Source organism: Madurella fahalii (genome assembly GCF_045866475.1).
Source record: "Madurella fahalii IFM 68171 DNA, scaffold_4, whole genome shotgun sequence".
NCBI lineage: Eukaryota > Fungi > Ascomycota > Sordariomycetes > Sordariales > Madurella > Madurella fahalii.
The window spans coordinates 80,306-95,795 of NW_027263974.1; the positions used below are offsets into that span (position 1 = coordinate 80,306).

The window sequence follows — 15,490 nt, forward strand, 5'->3', positions numbered from 1 at the left end:
AAATAACCATTTCTCATGGAGCCAGGTGCAGTTCCGCAGGGCATGCAGAAAGGTACCAATTCTACTGTGGTGCAGACGGCTATATATAAGGTACGCAGCTAATCACCGTGTCGATGATGGATGAGGTACACATAGAGAGGCATGAAACTAGACATGTATATATATATATATATAACAATGTGTAACTTTTTGTGTGGAACCTCTCAAGGTGCAGTGTGGCATGGTTGGTTCAGAACCTCCATTGCCGGCACCAATTCTTCATCAACTCTGGTGTGATGGCTTGCATCTCGCGCATCGTCTTGCTGCGGTTCATTGTCCTTCCCGTATCCATGGCGACATATCCCCGACCTTCTTTTGCAGCCCGAGCCCACGCCTTGTATGTTTCAAGCAGTTTGACGCTGGGGTTCTTGTTAATGTCTTCGGTTGTTGTCTGACTTCTCTCCAGCGCGCTCACCCACTCGTCTAAGTCAACCACCCTCTTAATGCGATCGCCGTAAAATTCCTTGACCGCTTTTGCGAGTGTCTCCCATTGCGTCTTTTCCGGGTTGATACCGTGGAAGTACCCATTGATATCTTCCACAGCGACCTTGCACGTCACGCCAGCACGAGCTTGGCAATCCCTTCGATGGGGGTCCAGTCAACTGTTGACATTTGGCCAAGGCTCCCAGGAAGAATACCAAGGTATACAGAGCTTGCGATAATGCTGGGTAGCCACTCTTGGCGGTTCCAGTAACCCTTCTCGGTGCTGGGACCGGCGATTTGGCCGACGCGGATGATCTCCGTGGGCACGCCGGAAATGTCGCTCGCTTTCTCCAAGACGAGACTACCGACGAGCTTGGATCGCCCATAACCGCCCATGCTTATGTCAAAGTTGTGTAACGACTGTTCCGGTACGGGATCGGGCCCCTTCCACCCCTCGACAGTGGCAATAGACGAGATGAATACAACAGGAACACGCTTGGCTGCCTTGCAACTAAACTCAGCTAGGTTGTGCAACCCGCGAATGTGCGGCTCGAAGGACTCGACGGGCATGTTGAAGTTGAATGGCCACTGATTGTGTATCACGCGGTCGACCTCGCTGAGCAGTCTTCCGTACGCCTCCTTACCGAGCCCCAAGTCAAAGCGTGAGAGGTCGGCATGCAGAAATTCGGCGTTGGAGAAATCGATGCTCAAACCACGCTCGCCATTTCCCTTTGTCTGCCGATCCCTGGCGTTTCCGGATCGGTTGAGACATATGATTTTCTTGACGCTAGGACAGGACGATGCCAAGTCGAGCATGTAGGAACCCAATGCGCCTGTGGTTCCTGTAATGACGATTACTTGATCTTCATCTGCTGGCGGGAGTTTTTCAGCCCGTTTTATTGGCATGTCGGTCCCCGCATATTTTCTCGATTAGCGCTTCCATGGCGTGGTCCTCCTGCTGCGCCTGTCCCTCGCCGGCGGTGGCGTCCTTACTCTCCATGTTCACTACCGAGTATAGGTATTCTGCCAAGCGCTTTGTGGTCGGGTTACCATATATAACCCTCGTCGCGAGGGCGGAAGCGTCGACATGGACCCCAGCCGCCTCCAAGCCAGCCATAAGAAGCCGAGACGCATTAATGACCTGCATCGAGTCAATCCCAACGGTGAAGAAATCGGTATCTGGTTCCAACGTCGGTGCCCCCAGCCATTTTTCAAAGAGGCTCTCGATAGACCTGCGTAACGTTTCCTTGGAGCTGAGGTCCAGCTTAGGTGTCTCGGACGAGGTGACTTTGTTCGCATCCTCATAGATCTTGTTGATCTCATTCTTGTACATCCGAACGGTGCTCGCCCGCTGGATGGTTCCCTTTCCCGCCCGGAGGAATGGTTTGCTCGGGTTGGAGAGTGTAATGAACTGCCGGCCGATTTGGCCGTGGGCTACGGTCTCTTTGTTTGCCTTGACGACTAAGGGCCAGATGCTGTCCAGGAATTCGTTTGCTTCCTTCTTGGCTTTGGGCTGCACAGTGGGAACAATCATGGCCGGCTGAAATCGGTTGCTGCCAACCACTATTGTCCCTTTGATTCCGGGGTGACCCATCATGATCTGCTCGATGCTTACTGGGTTGAGCTTTTCGCCATTCGAGAATACAATGATATTGTCGGCACGGCCATAGAACATCCAGTGGTCAGCCATCGATGGATGGGGCTTGTAGAGATCTTTTGTACTGTACTCCTTGGCGTCCGGGAAGGTGTAAAAGAAGCCCTGGTAGCCAGGATATTTGTGTTTTCCCACAACCACCTGCTCGTAGGTTTCTCCATCTGCTGACTTCCTCCAGTCGCAACCAAAGAGCTCCGAATTGAAGATGAAATATCGCCAGAGCTCGGGGATCGGCTGCCAATAGATTGGGTAAGGTGTGAACCTGGCTCGTTTAGCCTTCGCTCTCTAAGTCATGGGAACATAACTGCATACTCTGTAGCTGAGATGACGTTTAGAATAGTCACGCCGTTTTTAACAAGTCTGTGTCCGGCCTCGCTAGACAAATTGCCTATCACGATAGTTCAGCGTCTATAGTTTTAGCTCTTCTGCTAGAGATGAACATTCGCTTACCACCACCAAATCCTACGTATGCCAGTTCCTTCAATACATTGATCGATTCCTCTGATTGGCTGAGTTCTTCCAGGATTGCCGGCGGTAATAAAGTCGAGTCCGCATCAAGGTACTTAAGACATTCCAGCACCATGCCGGATGAGAGCGGCCGATCACGATACCCAACGCCGTTGGAACATCCCAGTAGTGGACCATGAACAAGGAAGTGTACAGGGCCGCAGCGTGATAAAGAGGCACTAGACAGGCATCTGTCAGTCGCCTGAGGTTTATATCGTAAACGAGTAATCCGGGTTTCAGGCAGCTTACTTGGGTGCAGAATTCTCTTTGACCTCCTTGCCATCCCGTCCACCCAGATTACCCTTCCCTTCCATTCGCCAAGATTATGATACTTATCAGCAATCGCGAGCATGCCCTGCCTTGCAACGATTGGCTTTGGCAACCCGGTGCTCCCGCTGGTGTGAAGTACTAGCAGCGGGTCCCACTCGGCCTCATCAAATGTCTTGCTATACGGGTACGGCTCAATGTGCTCTTCAGGAAACCATGCGGAGACGGGGAAGGCCATGATCGCATGCATGTCTCGCTCCTGCAGCCAGGGCTGAACCATGGCCGTGTAAGCCCCATCAAACCAGATGATGTTGCAGTTGGTCTGCCCGAACAGATTAAGCTGGCCTTCCTGAGAATTGCGGGGAGAAATAAACAGCGCCTGGTAGCCCGCCTTGACGGCACCCAGCGTGAAAACGAGGTATCGGACGTCGTTGGGGCCAAGGTAGGCGACTGTCGGGAACTCGCCGTTTTCCGGCTTCCCCGTGGACCCAACTAACTTGTGTGCGACGCGGTTGACAGCGTTGGCGGCTTGCTGATACGTGATTTTCTTCCAGCCATCTTCTGGGCTAGATGTCTTAGGGATCGAAACCCACTCCCGACCAGGGTCACTTTGGGCGCGGTCATCAACAATGTGGACCAGCAGCCTTTTACCATATTGTGTGCTTGGCGTTGTCATCCTCACGGCATCCAGTGCCGCAACTTGTTCTTCAGGTGTAATCCAGAGTTGGTGGGTTCTCGTGCCCTGCGCTGCCATCGAGTCGAACAATTACAGTATTTTCATTTGATATATAATATAGTCTAGTAAGCTCGGTACACCATGAGATAGCAACATGACGCGATCACTACGGCAGCATTCGGCCATTCCGCATCACCATCAGATATTAGGGGCGGCTCCACTATGGATATCTGGATCGAATCACGAGCTCCAGCGGGTGTCGATCTCCGACGTTCTAGGATCATAACGTTTGCAGGTCCCACAGTTTGCTCCATTGTGAACCTTGTTTATGATGCGAGCGTAATTAATAGCGCCGATTGCCATTAGTGTAGCTTTGGACCATGCAAGAAGGGATGAACGTAGTGTCAGAAGGCAATGACGCGAATCCGTTACTGGTGCCAGCCAACCAACAGCATGGTATGGCGCCATTGACTGCGAGTACACGTCGGCGACTTCTGTGATTATAATCAGCTTATAGGGACCAAGCTAGCGGGGCTTCCTACCTTATTGAGGGACTGCTCGAGGCACAGTGGCGCTAGGAATGCAACGCACTAACGGAAGCTTTTGGCTCAAGGAGTCCTAGAGCTGAGATGCGGCCGTGCAACATGTTATTTGTTGGTGATAAAGTGCAATGCTGTTGCCGGTGTACGAGCCTATTGCTGCTTCACCTGCGTCGAATAGTGCAGCAGTAATTACAGGTGATGGACCTTCAACGTCAACGTTGAGCCGCGCGGTTGAAATTTTACCTATACGTTACTTATATCAGGAATGGCGACATTTGGTCCTTCATTTCCTATTTCATTAATCGCATCCAGTGGGACGACGATGGCGAGAATACGGCCGGAACAAGGGGATCGGTGGGGTATCATCCAGTGAGTTACCGTTTGAACCGGGACTGCATTCGCAATGGCACCAGTAGCACTGGGAGAATATTGAAATCCCGAAGCCCATTAACCATTACAATGTGCCCAATCAACCATCTCTAGAGAAGAAACGGAGCATTTAATACTGCGCTCAGTCGGGTCTGTAAATCGACTGGAATATTGCGTAGAGCTAGATGGAATAAGCTAGATGTTGGTGGGTGGTTGTCTTCTCTCAGCAGGCTCAAGCCCGGGATAAGTCGTTAATAAGATACCCTCACGCCCTACGAGTATTAGCCAAAGCGAAGTTAGGCTGGCAGATTACCAGGGAGAGCAGAGTTGATCGTGGTACTAGACTTCATTAATATACTGTGTTATAGTAATGTTAACACAGTACCAGGATAGCAAGGCGGCATGTCTTATTTGGTATGTGGCATACGATCAGTTCGCTTTCCTGTTGTTGGCATCTTGCATTCAATCGAATCCCAAAATGCCGTTGGTGAGATTCCAAACAGTTATATAACTTCCGTGTGTGCATGAGTATTGTATGTGTACTGCAAGCCCCTTCTAATAACAACAATTACCAGCAACTAGGGTGCTTCAACACCTCCAAGCTCAATCTCCGGTCGCACCGACAGTAATGATTGCCTATTTTGCCAGCTGGATTATAGGATTGTTCCAATGTACGAAAAACAGAGGTATATAGGGACAATGTTTCCTCTGCCTCATATAATACTTACGACTTCACATTAGTTTTATACGGTTTAGTGCCCACCTAGGATGCAGAGAAGTTTTCAGCGCCACAGACATTTGAGAACAGGTGAGAGAAGCCTTCTGACAAAGGCTGGAATCCGGTTCCTAGCAATTGGAGAACGCTGAACTGCCGTGATGCGGAGATGGCCATGCGGGAAACGTCTCCCGTCGTCGCTGGCAGGACGAGACTGAACAAACCAAATAGAGGGAGAATATACCCGCAGTTACCCCTCTCAAATTACGATTCACATGTGAGGTCTCCTTACCAGAGTCGCTCGAATAGTGATGTGTTAGCTACTTCGCAAATATTACTCTCACCATTATATGTACTGCCTACTACCTTCGACCGAAATACGAGACGAGCAGAGCCTGTTATTCCCGAAAGATGACTACCGGGCCTGAAAGATCAACTCACCTTCCCGAGACATCGCTCTGGGCAAACCGGAAATGCTTGTTAATATGTGGCATCGTCGCCGTGGCCAATATGCAGTATGGTCTTGACTCTGCATGTCTCGCCAGTCTACAAGCAATGCCCGGCTTCCTCCAGGTGTTTGGGTATGTTGACTCGGACCTTGGCGGGGGGTATGGGATCGATGTATGCAGCCTACAGACAACGCCTCCCCATAAGCACGTCGAGTGATGCTAAGCAAACAATAGCGGACCTTCCAACAACTGATTGGCTCGCTTCTAACTCTTGGCGCTTTCCTTTCTTCCATCTTCGCTGGTGCCTTCGCCCACTTTTTCGGTCGCAGGCCCGCACTTTGGTTGGCGTGTTTCCTCACGGCTCTTGGGGCTGCAATTCAAATCGGCACAGTCGACTGGGGCGCCATCTATCTCGGCAGATTGGTTTTGGGGTTTGGCAACGGCTTCCTTGTGACCTTTTCTAATATTTACTGCGCCGAGGCGGCACCAGCCCATCTACGTGCCGTTTTGGTCGCCCTATTCTCCGAGTGGGTTACTATCGGAAGTATTGCTGGAGCAGCCGTTACGAATGCCACTTCGAAAGCGCTTGATAAATCATCATATCAAATTCCCCTAGGGATTCAATTTATTGTGCCGGCGGTCTTGTCGGTGGGGCTGCTATTTGTGCCTGAATCACCAAGATACTTGGTCAATAAGGGGCAAGTCGATGCGGGCTTGAAGGCACTTCAGACGTTACGAGGTGACTCGCTACGTCCGGGGGACTTAGAACTGGAGTGGACTGAGATGTTAAAAGGGATTGAGGAAGAGAGAAAGCTTGCGACCTCGGTCGGTCCACTTGACATGTTCAGGGGTAAAGTTGCCTTCGACCACTCCATTCCAACCATACATTTGACTCAAGCAAGTTCTGACATGTGTGAACAGGTAGCAATTTGCGCCGTACGCTTATTTGCTTCGGGATTATCGCAAGTAGGTTTTGTCATCCTCATCGCCCCCGACCTGGTGACGCTTGGTTGTCAGATGCTTACATTCAACAGCTCAGACTGGGAGGTGAGAAGTCCGTTGTACATTTTTAGTCCAATAATTACTAACTCGCCACAAGCGGTTCTTGGTTTCTTATCAGCTATACCACCTACTTCATGGTTGTATCGGGGCTCACCGTCGACGAAGCCTTCAAGTATTCCGTTATGAAGACTTGCGTGGGGTTCATTGGCGTAAATATCGGTATTTATCTCATGCGCCACGTCTTCGGCAGACGAAGCATCATGATGATCGGCTCAGTGACTCAGGGGCTGTGTATGTTGACCATGGCCATTACAGCCACCACGTCAGCTGGGACAGCTGTTGCTCGGAATTTTCTCATTGCCTTCATGTCTCTGTACATGTTTGCATATAACGCGTTCGTTGGTGCAGCGAGTTATCCCGTAGCGACGGAACTCGTGAGCACGAGGTTGAGATCATGGACGGTGGGATCTGCCATTAGCCTGGGCTATTTCTTGGCATGGTTGACTGGGTTTTGCTCGCCATACTTTATCAACCCCGAAAACTTGAACTGGGTAAGCAGCACGCAGTCCCATCTGCCGCTGATCTGAAAGGGGCTGACGTGGTGATAACGAAAGGGCGCCAAATATGGGTATGTCTGGGCAGGATCAAACTTCATCTGCGGCATCTTTTTCTTCCTCAGTTTGCCCGAACTTAAAGGTCGAACACTAGAAGAGATTGACGAATTGTTTGAGAGGAGAATCCCTGCCTGGGAATTCAAAACTACGCGAACTAGCATCATGGATAAGGCATTACAAGAGATGCGGAACCTCGAAACTTCGCTGGCAAAGGCCGGGTCCAAGTCGCCGGCAGACTTTGTGGAAGCTGTTTCTGCTGAAACAAACAAGGTGCGGTCAATGTAACCATGATTAGCTGCTATGACAGGATAGTGCGTATCGCGAGGAATTACTGAAACCCTTGGTCTGCATAAAGTATTTATGACCCTAGGATTTCGGGCTCGAGACGAATCATCTCAGAATTGTCAGTCATTCAGCTACCGTAAGTAGGCGCCTTACGCTAGCTCATAAATCACAAAACGACCCCGTTACTGACACCGATGGACAGTGCCCACAAGCCATGAGTACATCGAGGTATCCGTAGGTTGGACACAGGGAACGTGGCAGGGCGTTGAAAAGGCACATTGTATATATTTGCAGGACTATTTCCCGCAACATCAGTATCTTAAGTAGCTGTGCAAGCGATTAACGACATACAACTGCATAGCTCAACACCTTATCGCCTCAAATCAACTAAATTAATGAATGTGAGATTGAAGAACGTGTGACTGTGATGAATCTAGACCACCAACATGAGTAGCTGTTCATTACTTTCCATTTCCGTAGTGTATCTCCATCACTCCTGCCACCGAAGGCAACACATTGTGGCCGTAGAGTATCGCCCCTCCCCAGAGTACCGTAGTTTCTATAACTCGTCAGTCATTCTTCAACATCATCCCAAGAGAGCGTATGCGGCGAAGAAGAACCACTGAATCTTAAAGTTAGGAAACACAATAGTTTTTTGATAGTAACTGATAAGCTTACTCACAGTAGAAGGAAAAGAGCTAGCCTAGGCGTTGGCACCCGCGGCGGCATTGCCGTTGGGGACATTGGCAGCGTTGGCTTGACCAGTTTGCTGGGAGGCACCGGTGCGGGTCTGCGCGAGGTTCAGGGAGAGGGAGCCGAGGCCACCTCCGATGTTTTGACGCTTTTTGGCATTGCTGGCATCGCTTTGAGCCGTGGCGGAGGCTCCAGCGGTAACAACGGTGACCCCGGACGGGAGGGTGATACCCGAGGGGATCGACACACCCGATGGTAGTGAGATCGTAACGGCCGAGGCCACAGAGAAGATTGCGGTGATCGTGGCTGCAAAACTGGCCTTCATTTTTGGATAGAGATAGAATGCTGCGAGATGGGCAATATATATGGGGAAGTAGGTAGTGTCTCGTGCCGGAGAGCGAGTGTAGGAGGTTTATAGTGAATGTAAGAATCTCGGAGTGTTGGATACTACCGCTGGAGAACTGATGGCCAGAAATTGTCAAGACTGCACAGCTTTATAGATTGTCTGCTCCGGATGGAATACATATGTCCGTAGTTCATAGCATCATCCTCTCCTCATCATACTGTGGCGGTGTTAGATGTCATGACCTACGCAGCTTGGTACCGCATTTAGATGCTGGTACATACACGCATTTCTCGACATACTGAAATGCATGCAAGTCCAGCTCATCCTTGACGCAATGTTGGATTCCCCGATCGCTATGTGGCGATTGAACTTTGTCGTTATTGCCCCTTGTGAGAGCGTCTGATGCTACGCCGCCAGTCACCAATCATTCCCAGCTGGGAGCTTTGCAGGAAGATAGCGGCACCACCCTTCAATAGAATCAACCAATCTCGGGAAGCCGTGGGCCGTCGCGTTCTCGAAGGCTATGTTCCGAGAGAAACCGATTCAGTGTCTATATTAGAAGCTCTTGGCCTCTGAGAAAATCAGACAGAAAGGGCACCAACAACGGGAGCCAGCTGAGCCGAAAGCCTAATGAGACTGAGAATAGGATCTCTGCATGTGCTAAAGTCGGAAGGTAGTTAAGGCCGACGGCTGTGCCTTGGCGGTTGTGTTTCGACTACTGCGTGGCCTAGCTGTAGCCCCGAACGTAGACTTCTGTGTCATGTATTTTTGAAATAACCACAAACAGGGTGACGCGTACAGGTTCCATGGCTGCAAGTTCCTAAGAAACTTCTAGACAATGGTTCAGAAAGAATTATTAACCGAGCTTCTAGCGTCTCGGATGCATCTTGCTAGTAAGTACTATCATATTGTCTCCGGATCTTTTGACATCGCATGACGTCGCCTCGTCGGTGGCAATCGCAGACAAGACAACAGTGGTTACATGTGAAAATTCCTGGGATTAGCTGACGCGTCCTAGGGGACTCCACTGCCCGCCACTGCAAACATGTACTCTAATTCCACACACCGCATCGCCCCTCCATCTGTTCTAGTCAAACAGCACCCATTGGTACCTCCCAACCATGCACTTAACGTGCTCTTGGCTTCACTTTGACAAAGAAGTTGATAGGCCGGACGTTGAACCAACCGTCCTGCTTCATAACATAGTTGGGATCCACGGCCTCGAAGTCGACATCTCTTATCAACTTTGCCGTAACGACCACGAGGAACTCCCAGGCCCAGTGCTTGCCAATGCACTCACGCTTGCCGTTGCCGAACCATTTCTTCACGCCAGCCGGCAACCGTTCAAATGCATCGCCCATCATGCGCTCCGGTCGGAAAGCAAGGGGCTCGTCGAAAACAGCTGGATCCCGGTTGACACCAGCTAGAACAATAATCATAGGCTGATTATGCGCTATCTGGTACTTGCCCCCGGCGAGAAGCACCGGAGACTCGTCACCTGGCTTGGGAATCGGCTCAATGTTGAAGCCTGGAGCGGCACATGATAGTCGGAGAGTCTCGCGCACGATCGCCGCAATGTACTCCAACCGTGATATATGTTCGTGCTCGAAGGGACCGTCGCCTATGATATCGTCCAGCTCGTCCCTAGCTTTGACGAGGACCTCTGGGTTCTGCAACAAAAAGAAAATCGCGGCCGCAATGGCGCAGGGGGCGGTGCTGCTGCCGATGGGCATAGTCACAATCTCGTCAATTACTTGCGACTCGGTCAGGGCCTTGTCCGTCTCTGGGTCTTTTGCATTCATCAGGGTCCACAGCAGGTCATGGTGGTCATTAGGATGCTCCTGTCGGTACTTCACCAACTCGGCGGCGAATGCGCGCATCGTCTTTGTCGCCTTCTTGAGCTTGCCGCCGTGTACCAGCCAGTTGAGGAGTTTGGGCCTGGTCGGCCGCTTGATGGCTTCGGAGGTCGAATCCTCCATGGCCTGGATCATGGGGTGCTCGGGCCCCTCGAAACAATTCAGCTTCCTGCTGAACAGAGAAAGGGTTGTTGTTTCGAGGTTGAGGCGGTTGAGGTCGTCGAGCGGCTTGATCTTGGTCTCGGGTGCGAGCCCGTGCCATTTCGCGATCAGTTCGTTTGTGCACTCCAACATACGACCAAAATGGCCGGAAACAACTTCTGGTGATAATTGCGGCGCGATTATTCGGTGGGCTACACCCCAACTCTCCTCGTGGTCGAAGGCCGTAAAGAGGGAGTCGTGGACTGCATGACGGATCTCGACGACGGGACCACCGACGTATTTGCGGAACCGCTTCTGGTCGCAGATTTCTTCTGCTAACGCAGCGCTGGCGACAAACACGATGGAATGCCCGAGCACCTTGATCTGGAAGATTTCGCCTGCCAATAGCGGCGCATGGTCAGTTCATGTTCCCCCTCCTAACCCGCGACACGTCGATCTGCCAGGTACTCACCGTACTTCTCGGCGAGTGTCTTCAGCGACCACCACGTGTTGTTTGGGTCGACATCAAAAATGTTGCCCAGAAGCGGCACACCCTTGGGCCGGGGGATTGGCGTCGACATGGTGGATAAAGAGCCAACTCAAATGGAAATTGAAGCACGGCAGAGAAGCGCATTCCCCCGTGCCCGCAGTGCAGCATGTCTCGACTTTAACATTTGGCAGTCGGAACCAGGGCCGTGCGACAAGTCCCGCAATCACCATTCCAGTCTCGGACGACTAGTGCGCATAGGCGGCGTTTCCAATGGGCGATGCAACCGAATTTGTCGCATGGTTTATCACACTCTATCCCGGTCACGGCCAGCCACTCGTTTGCCGGTGTTGTGGTTACCAAAGCTGAGACCTGCATGCTTTTCGGCCCTCGCGGCGACCTCTGACGGGCCGGAGGGCAGATGATCGACGGTAATGTGCCATAAAGCGACTAGCAGACGCCGATGATCAGAGCTGAGGTCTTGGCCGCGGGCAGATCACCCGCAGCCCGTGCCGGTTGGCTAGATGTCGCTGCTGGAGCTGGCTAAGGACCGCTGAATGCAAGCGCAAGGTCTTAGGATTGATTGTCTGATGATTGATTCTACCTCCGTACTGTTGGCCGAACATTTCCTAGCATGTAAAGGCCGCGATGGCCACCAACTGTTACAGTACATGTTGAGCCATTGCAGCGCTGCGCGTAAATACTATGCATGGAACCCGAGTGAGAGTCCCGAGAGCCCCGCAACTGCCCGAAACCATGGAAGTGGAACCGCCCCTCTCCCTCTTCCTTCTACCGACCTCTTGAGCTCTCAAGTCTAATTCACCGTAATTACCCCTCATGCACGCGCAAAGTTAGGCTAGAATTCTTCTCAAATGAAGTGATCATCCAAACGGCATGCGACACTAAAAGGTTCCCGGCACTGCCCTTGCTGAAGTACCACGACCAAACCCAGCAGTAATTATTAATTACCTGAACTCTCACATCTTTCCTCAACATGTATAAGTCGTGAACAATACAGAGTACCACATCAAAGGTTTATTTGGGCACGAACTATGTATATGAATGCGATCCTACGGAACGCATCTTGCAATTACATGCGGCCGGGGGTATCAATGCAGCTAGAGAAGAGATCATCGACAAATGTTGTTACCGCATCGCCCTCTTTCTTTACTTCAACTGCCACCCCAAGGACAGCCCGGCATCGTTGGACTCAGCAGCTCGGTCATATGTAAGGGGGTTCTGGCTGCCTCGACTCCCCGCACTTCCCAGTCCCCGCCTGCTCTTCTGGCGTTTTAAGCCGCTGGCACTGTTTAACGTTTCACGCTGCGCCGAAGCTGCTGGATGCTTTACCTCTCCAACTTCGACCACCACTTCTTGGGAAATCAATATGCCGCCCAACGACAACTTTGACGGATGCTGTCTTCGTGGGCTCTCTTTCCCCGTTTCCGGAGCAGGTCCTTCGTGTGGTACCGATTTAGTCTCGTCTAAGGCGTCGGAATCGCGCTCATAATCTCCACGGCTTCCGCCATGCAGTGGTAGCGATAAGGTGCTTCCCTTGCAAGGAGTTAGAGTTATCTGCTCGTTACTAGGCGGAACTAGCCTGCCCCAGTTCCCACGTCACCGGTAACTCTGATGGTTCGTAGACAATGAGTGAGACGCATCTCGTTTCAATGGCGACAACAGATGTGACCGAAGTGCTGAGGCAAACCCCGATAGACCGGCAGATGACAATAACGCGTTTCTCGGTCGAGGTGTTACCTGCCCCTGGGCTAATAAGATCCTGCGATGCATCGATCGCGCGAAGACGGCGCTATGGGGCGAATTCTTGAACACGAGCTGTTGCGTCTTAAAGAAATGGACTGGGATGAACTCGTGTGCGGGAGCAGTGACGCCGACATGAATGGGTATCATGATGATAAAGGCGATAAATGCACACGTTGATAGCTCGGTGTGACTTTCGGATGCCAAAGTGCACGAAACCTGAGCGACTTGTGCCACTAATTTAGCGTCGTTGACAATGACGGGGTCGGCAAGCGAACTCTTGAGGTTTTGGATTCCATTGTAAAGCAACGCACCGAACGCTGTATGTCTCGGATAGTGGCTTGCCAGCACGCCGCAAGTGCTGTTGAATGGCACTAAGTGACATGCCGTCCAATCCCAAGATGACCTCAACGTGTGCGGGTTCGAGACGGTCCAAAGATAGCTTCACGCTTGGGAGGAGGTTCCTTGCCTGCCTTCTGACAAGCACTTCAAACCCAGCTTGATGAACTTTTGCCCTGGCTGCAAAAAGGCCGATGTGCACTCCAGGATCCAGCATCGTTCCCCTGGCGTACCGTTCCATGTCCTGTAGCTTTTGCTCGAATTTCGGGGTTCTGATTGCATCTTTGACCCGATGATGTGTGACACCTGATGCGGCTCGGCGAAGCGATAACCAGACGCAGCCAGGTGGTCGACGACGTAGTCACTGTCCGCCCGGCGTACCAGGAACATCAGGTAACCGCAACCGCGCCACCTTCCCGACATCATGCCCTTCTCGACCAGGTCATCCACATCCCGTTTGAGAATTGCTACCGAGTCTCCGCGGTACGGGTTTGCTGGTCCTTCGCCGATTGAGTCCGTGGTCCCACGCCCACCCGTCATCAGGATCTCATACCAGAGGATGCCGGCGTCCACAAGGTCCTCATCCATCTTATTTGCCAAAGACGCGGCAGCCAGGCAAAAAAACTCACAAAAGACAGTGTCATAGTCGTCAATGATGTAGCCCTCCTGATCAACCAACTCGATGGCTGTCCTCACATTACGCCCGTGATGCGGAAACCCGGCAGGTGCTGTTTCGTTTTCTCCAAAAGGGTAGATATACTGGCCCAATTGCGGGATGCTTCGAAGATCCATTGGAAAAGTGGATGCTCGGTGGTGAAGGTTTCATGATGTGTCTTGAGTTCTTGTTAGCGCTCTGACACCGAGATGGCTGAATAATGGGCCGGCACGGCAACTTCTCACTTTTTGCAGAAGGGTAGTCGTGACAACTTCGCTCGGTAGAAGACCATCAGGTGTCACTAAGATCCTCTCTTATTGGTCAAAGATGGCCGCGGCGAGCGTAATCTTCTGCGCCCCGTTGGCATAACTCTTGCGAGTCCGAGCCGAGTAGACAGCCGACCCGGCAATGATTAGACACGCAGCGAAGGCCTTAAGATGTCTGTGTAAGCATTGGAGAGTTCCCACGGAGCAAAGGGTTGGCTTACGAGGCAAGAGACAACAATGGCAGTGGTATGGCGAGCCTCCGCCGTGCCCGTAGCAGCGCACCAGTGCATGCCCGATACGGTGCCGGCGAGCACGATAGCGCACCCAACTCGTTTCCACCAGGAGCTAGTCCATGCACTCCTGAAAACAAAGAAGTGTGCGAGGGCAATGGTGCTCGCCACAGCAGCAATGACGGCAGAGCCTGTGACATTAGCAGCGGCATAATCGCAACAATAGTTGCTAATGGATGCATTTCCAAGATAGTGCATGCCACAAATCGCGCCTCCCGAGAGCGTCCCTGAGATGCCTATGCGCCACCAGTTGACCTCGTCCTTGTAATTATTGGGACTACTAACAACGAAGAAAGCCAGAAGCAGGACAAGAACCGGCACGAAGAAAGAAGCGATGGCAACTTGAACTTAATACACGATTTGAAGATCAGGTTCGCCGTCTAGCAACCTCGTTGCGCGGTTGCCAATGTAATGCTGTAATCAATACCAGTCGTGTCACTAAGACGTGCGGGTTGAATTTGTGCCAGTTCTGAGTGACACGTACCATGCTCCAGATGGCTACACCCCCCATCGTGACGGACGCACCCAAGAGTAGGAGACTGCCTCACAAGTCAGTACTCGCTGCTTCCATTAAACAACCGAGGCGGAGATCAGAAAGTACTTGTTGTAGTATCCTTTCCATGAGGTCCGTCGGTTGATCAGTTCGAGGGTTGACGCAGCGCCGATGAAACTAATGAGGTAGCTCAGTCCTAGCAACGTCGGGTCGAACGTTACAGGCACGACATGGCCGAGATACTGAGCCAGCCGGCCTGTGGCTGCCGTCTCCATGATTCTGGGCTGGCTTCTGCGAGTGTGTTAGGCGCAAGCCGGATCTGAAGAACCTCGGGACAAACAAATAGTGTTCAAGTCCTATGGACCGGCGGTGGATAGTTTTGGTTTGGCATCGATCCAATAACCGCGACCGTATGCCGCACTATGAGTCCAGAGACGGCTACATGTATACCAACACGGCGTATGGCCCCCCGCCTGGATCTTTTGCCCAAAGACGGGGTGCAAGGGATCGTGGGGCAACCCGACAAACAAACACCTTCCGGAGATTAGCTCCAGCACGACAGGGGGTCCTGGGGAAGCTAGCAAGCCGAGGCCTCGATGCTAGTAAAGCCCCTCAGTCCGT

At 51.8% G+C, this 15,490-nt stretch overlaps 7 protein-coding genes across 7 annotated transcripts; 1 reads left to right on the forward strand and 6 right to left on the reverse strand.

Annotated features, from left to right (window-relative positions):
- Window positions 1–229: 229 nt before the first annotated feature.
- MFIFM68171_07033 (uncharacterized protein) lies at window positions 230–1,278 on the reverse strand (the record flags this gene model as incomplete). The annotated part of the gene is made up of 2 exons (XM_071062453.1): window positions 230–609; window positions 678–1,278. 2 exons carry the CDS (start codon window positions 1,276–1,278, stop codon window positions 230–232), a joined length of 981 nt encoding a protein of 326 aa, XP_070918554.1.
- A 70-nt stretch (window positions 1,279–1,348) lies between these two features.
- Window positions 1,349–3,566, reverse strand: MFIFM68171_07034 (Polyketide synthase phosphopantetheine-binding domain-containing protein; the record flags this gene model as incomplete). The annotated part of the gene is made up of 5 exons (XM_071062454.1): window positions 1,349–2,378; window positions 2,429–2,504; window positions 2,567–2,617; window positions 2,680–2,802; window positions 2,873–3,566. 5 exons carry the CDS (start codon window positions 3,564–3,566, stop codon window positions 1,349–1,351), a joined length of 1,974 nt encoding a protein of 657 aa, XP_070918555.1.
- A 2,037-nt stretch (window positions 3,567–5,603) lies between these two features.
- Window positions 5,604–7,542, forward strand: MFIFM68171_07035 (General substrate transporter; the record flags this gene model as incomplete). The annotated part of the gene is made up of 6 exons (XM_071062455.1): window positions 5,604–5,813; window positions 5,876–6,491; window positions 6,563–6,607; window positions 6,676–6,688; window positions 6,741–7,194; window positions 7,258–7,542. The coding sequence occupies 6 exons, from the start codon at window positions 5,604–5,606 to the stop codon at window positions 7,540–7,542; spliced, it is 1,623 nt and encodes a 540-aa protein (XP_070918556.1).
- Window positions 7,543–8,245: 703 nt separating this feature from the next.
- MFIFM68171_07036 (uncharacterized protein) lies at window positions 8,246–8,560 on the reverse strand (the record flags this gene model as incomplete). Its single annotated transcript, XM_071062456.1, has 1 exon — window positions 8,246–8,560. The coding sequence occupies one exon, from the start codon at window positions 8,558–8,560 to the stop codon at window positions 8,246–8,248; it is 315 nt and encodes a 104-aa protein (XP_070918557.1).
- Window positions 8,561–9,708: 1,148 nt separating this feature from the next.
- On the reverse strand, window positions 9,709–11,159 carry MFIFM68171_07037 (uncharacterized protein; the record flags this gene model as incomplete). The annotated part of the gene is made up of 2 exons (XM_071062457.1): window positions 9,709–10,976; window positions 11,051–11,159. The coding sequence occupies 2 exons, from the start codon at window positions 11,157–11,159 to the stop codon at window positions 9,709–9,711; spliced, it is 1,377 nt and encodes a 458-aa protein (XP_070918558.1).
- Window positions 11,160–12,155: 996 nt separating this feature from the next.
- MFIFM68171_07038 (uncharacterized protein) lies at window positions 12,156–14,112 on the reverse strand (the record flags this gene model as incomplete). The annotated part of the gene is made up of 4 exons (XM_071062458.1): window positions 12,156–12,241; window positions 13,399–13,831; window positions 13,926–13,998; window positions 14,066–14,112. 4 exons carry the CDS (start codon window positions 14,110–14,112, stop codon window positions 12,156–12,158), a joined length of 639 nt encoding a protein of 212 aa, XP_070918559.1.
- A 22-nt stretch (window positions 14,113–14,134) lies between these two features.
- On the reverse strand, window positions 14,135–15,144 carry MFIFM68171_07039 (uncharacterized protein; the record flags this gene model as incomplete). The annotated part of the gene is made up of 5 exons (XM_071062459.1): window positions 14,135–14,251; window positions 14,308–14,656; window positions 14,732–14,790; window positions 14,861–14,915; window positions 14,978–15,144. The coding sequence occupies 5 exons, from the start codon at window positions 15,142–15,144 to the stop codon at window positions 14,135–14,137; spliced, it is 747 nt and encodes a 248-aa protein (XP_070918560.1).
- Window positions 15,145–15,490: the final 346 nt, after the last annotated feature.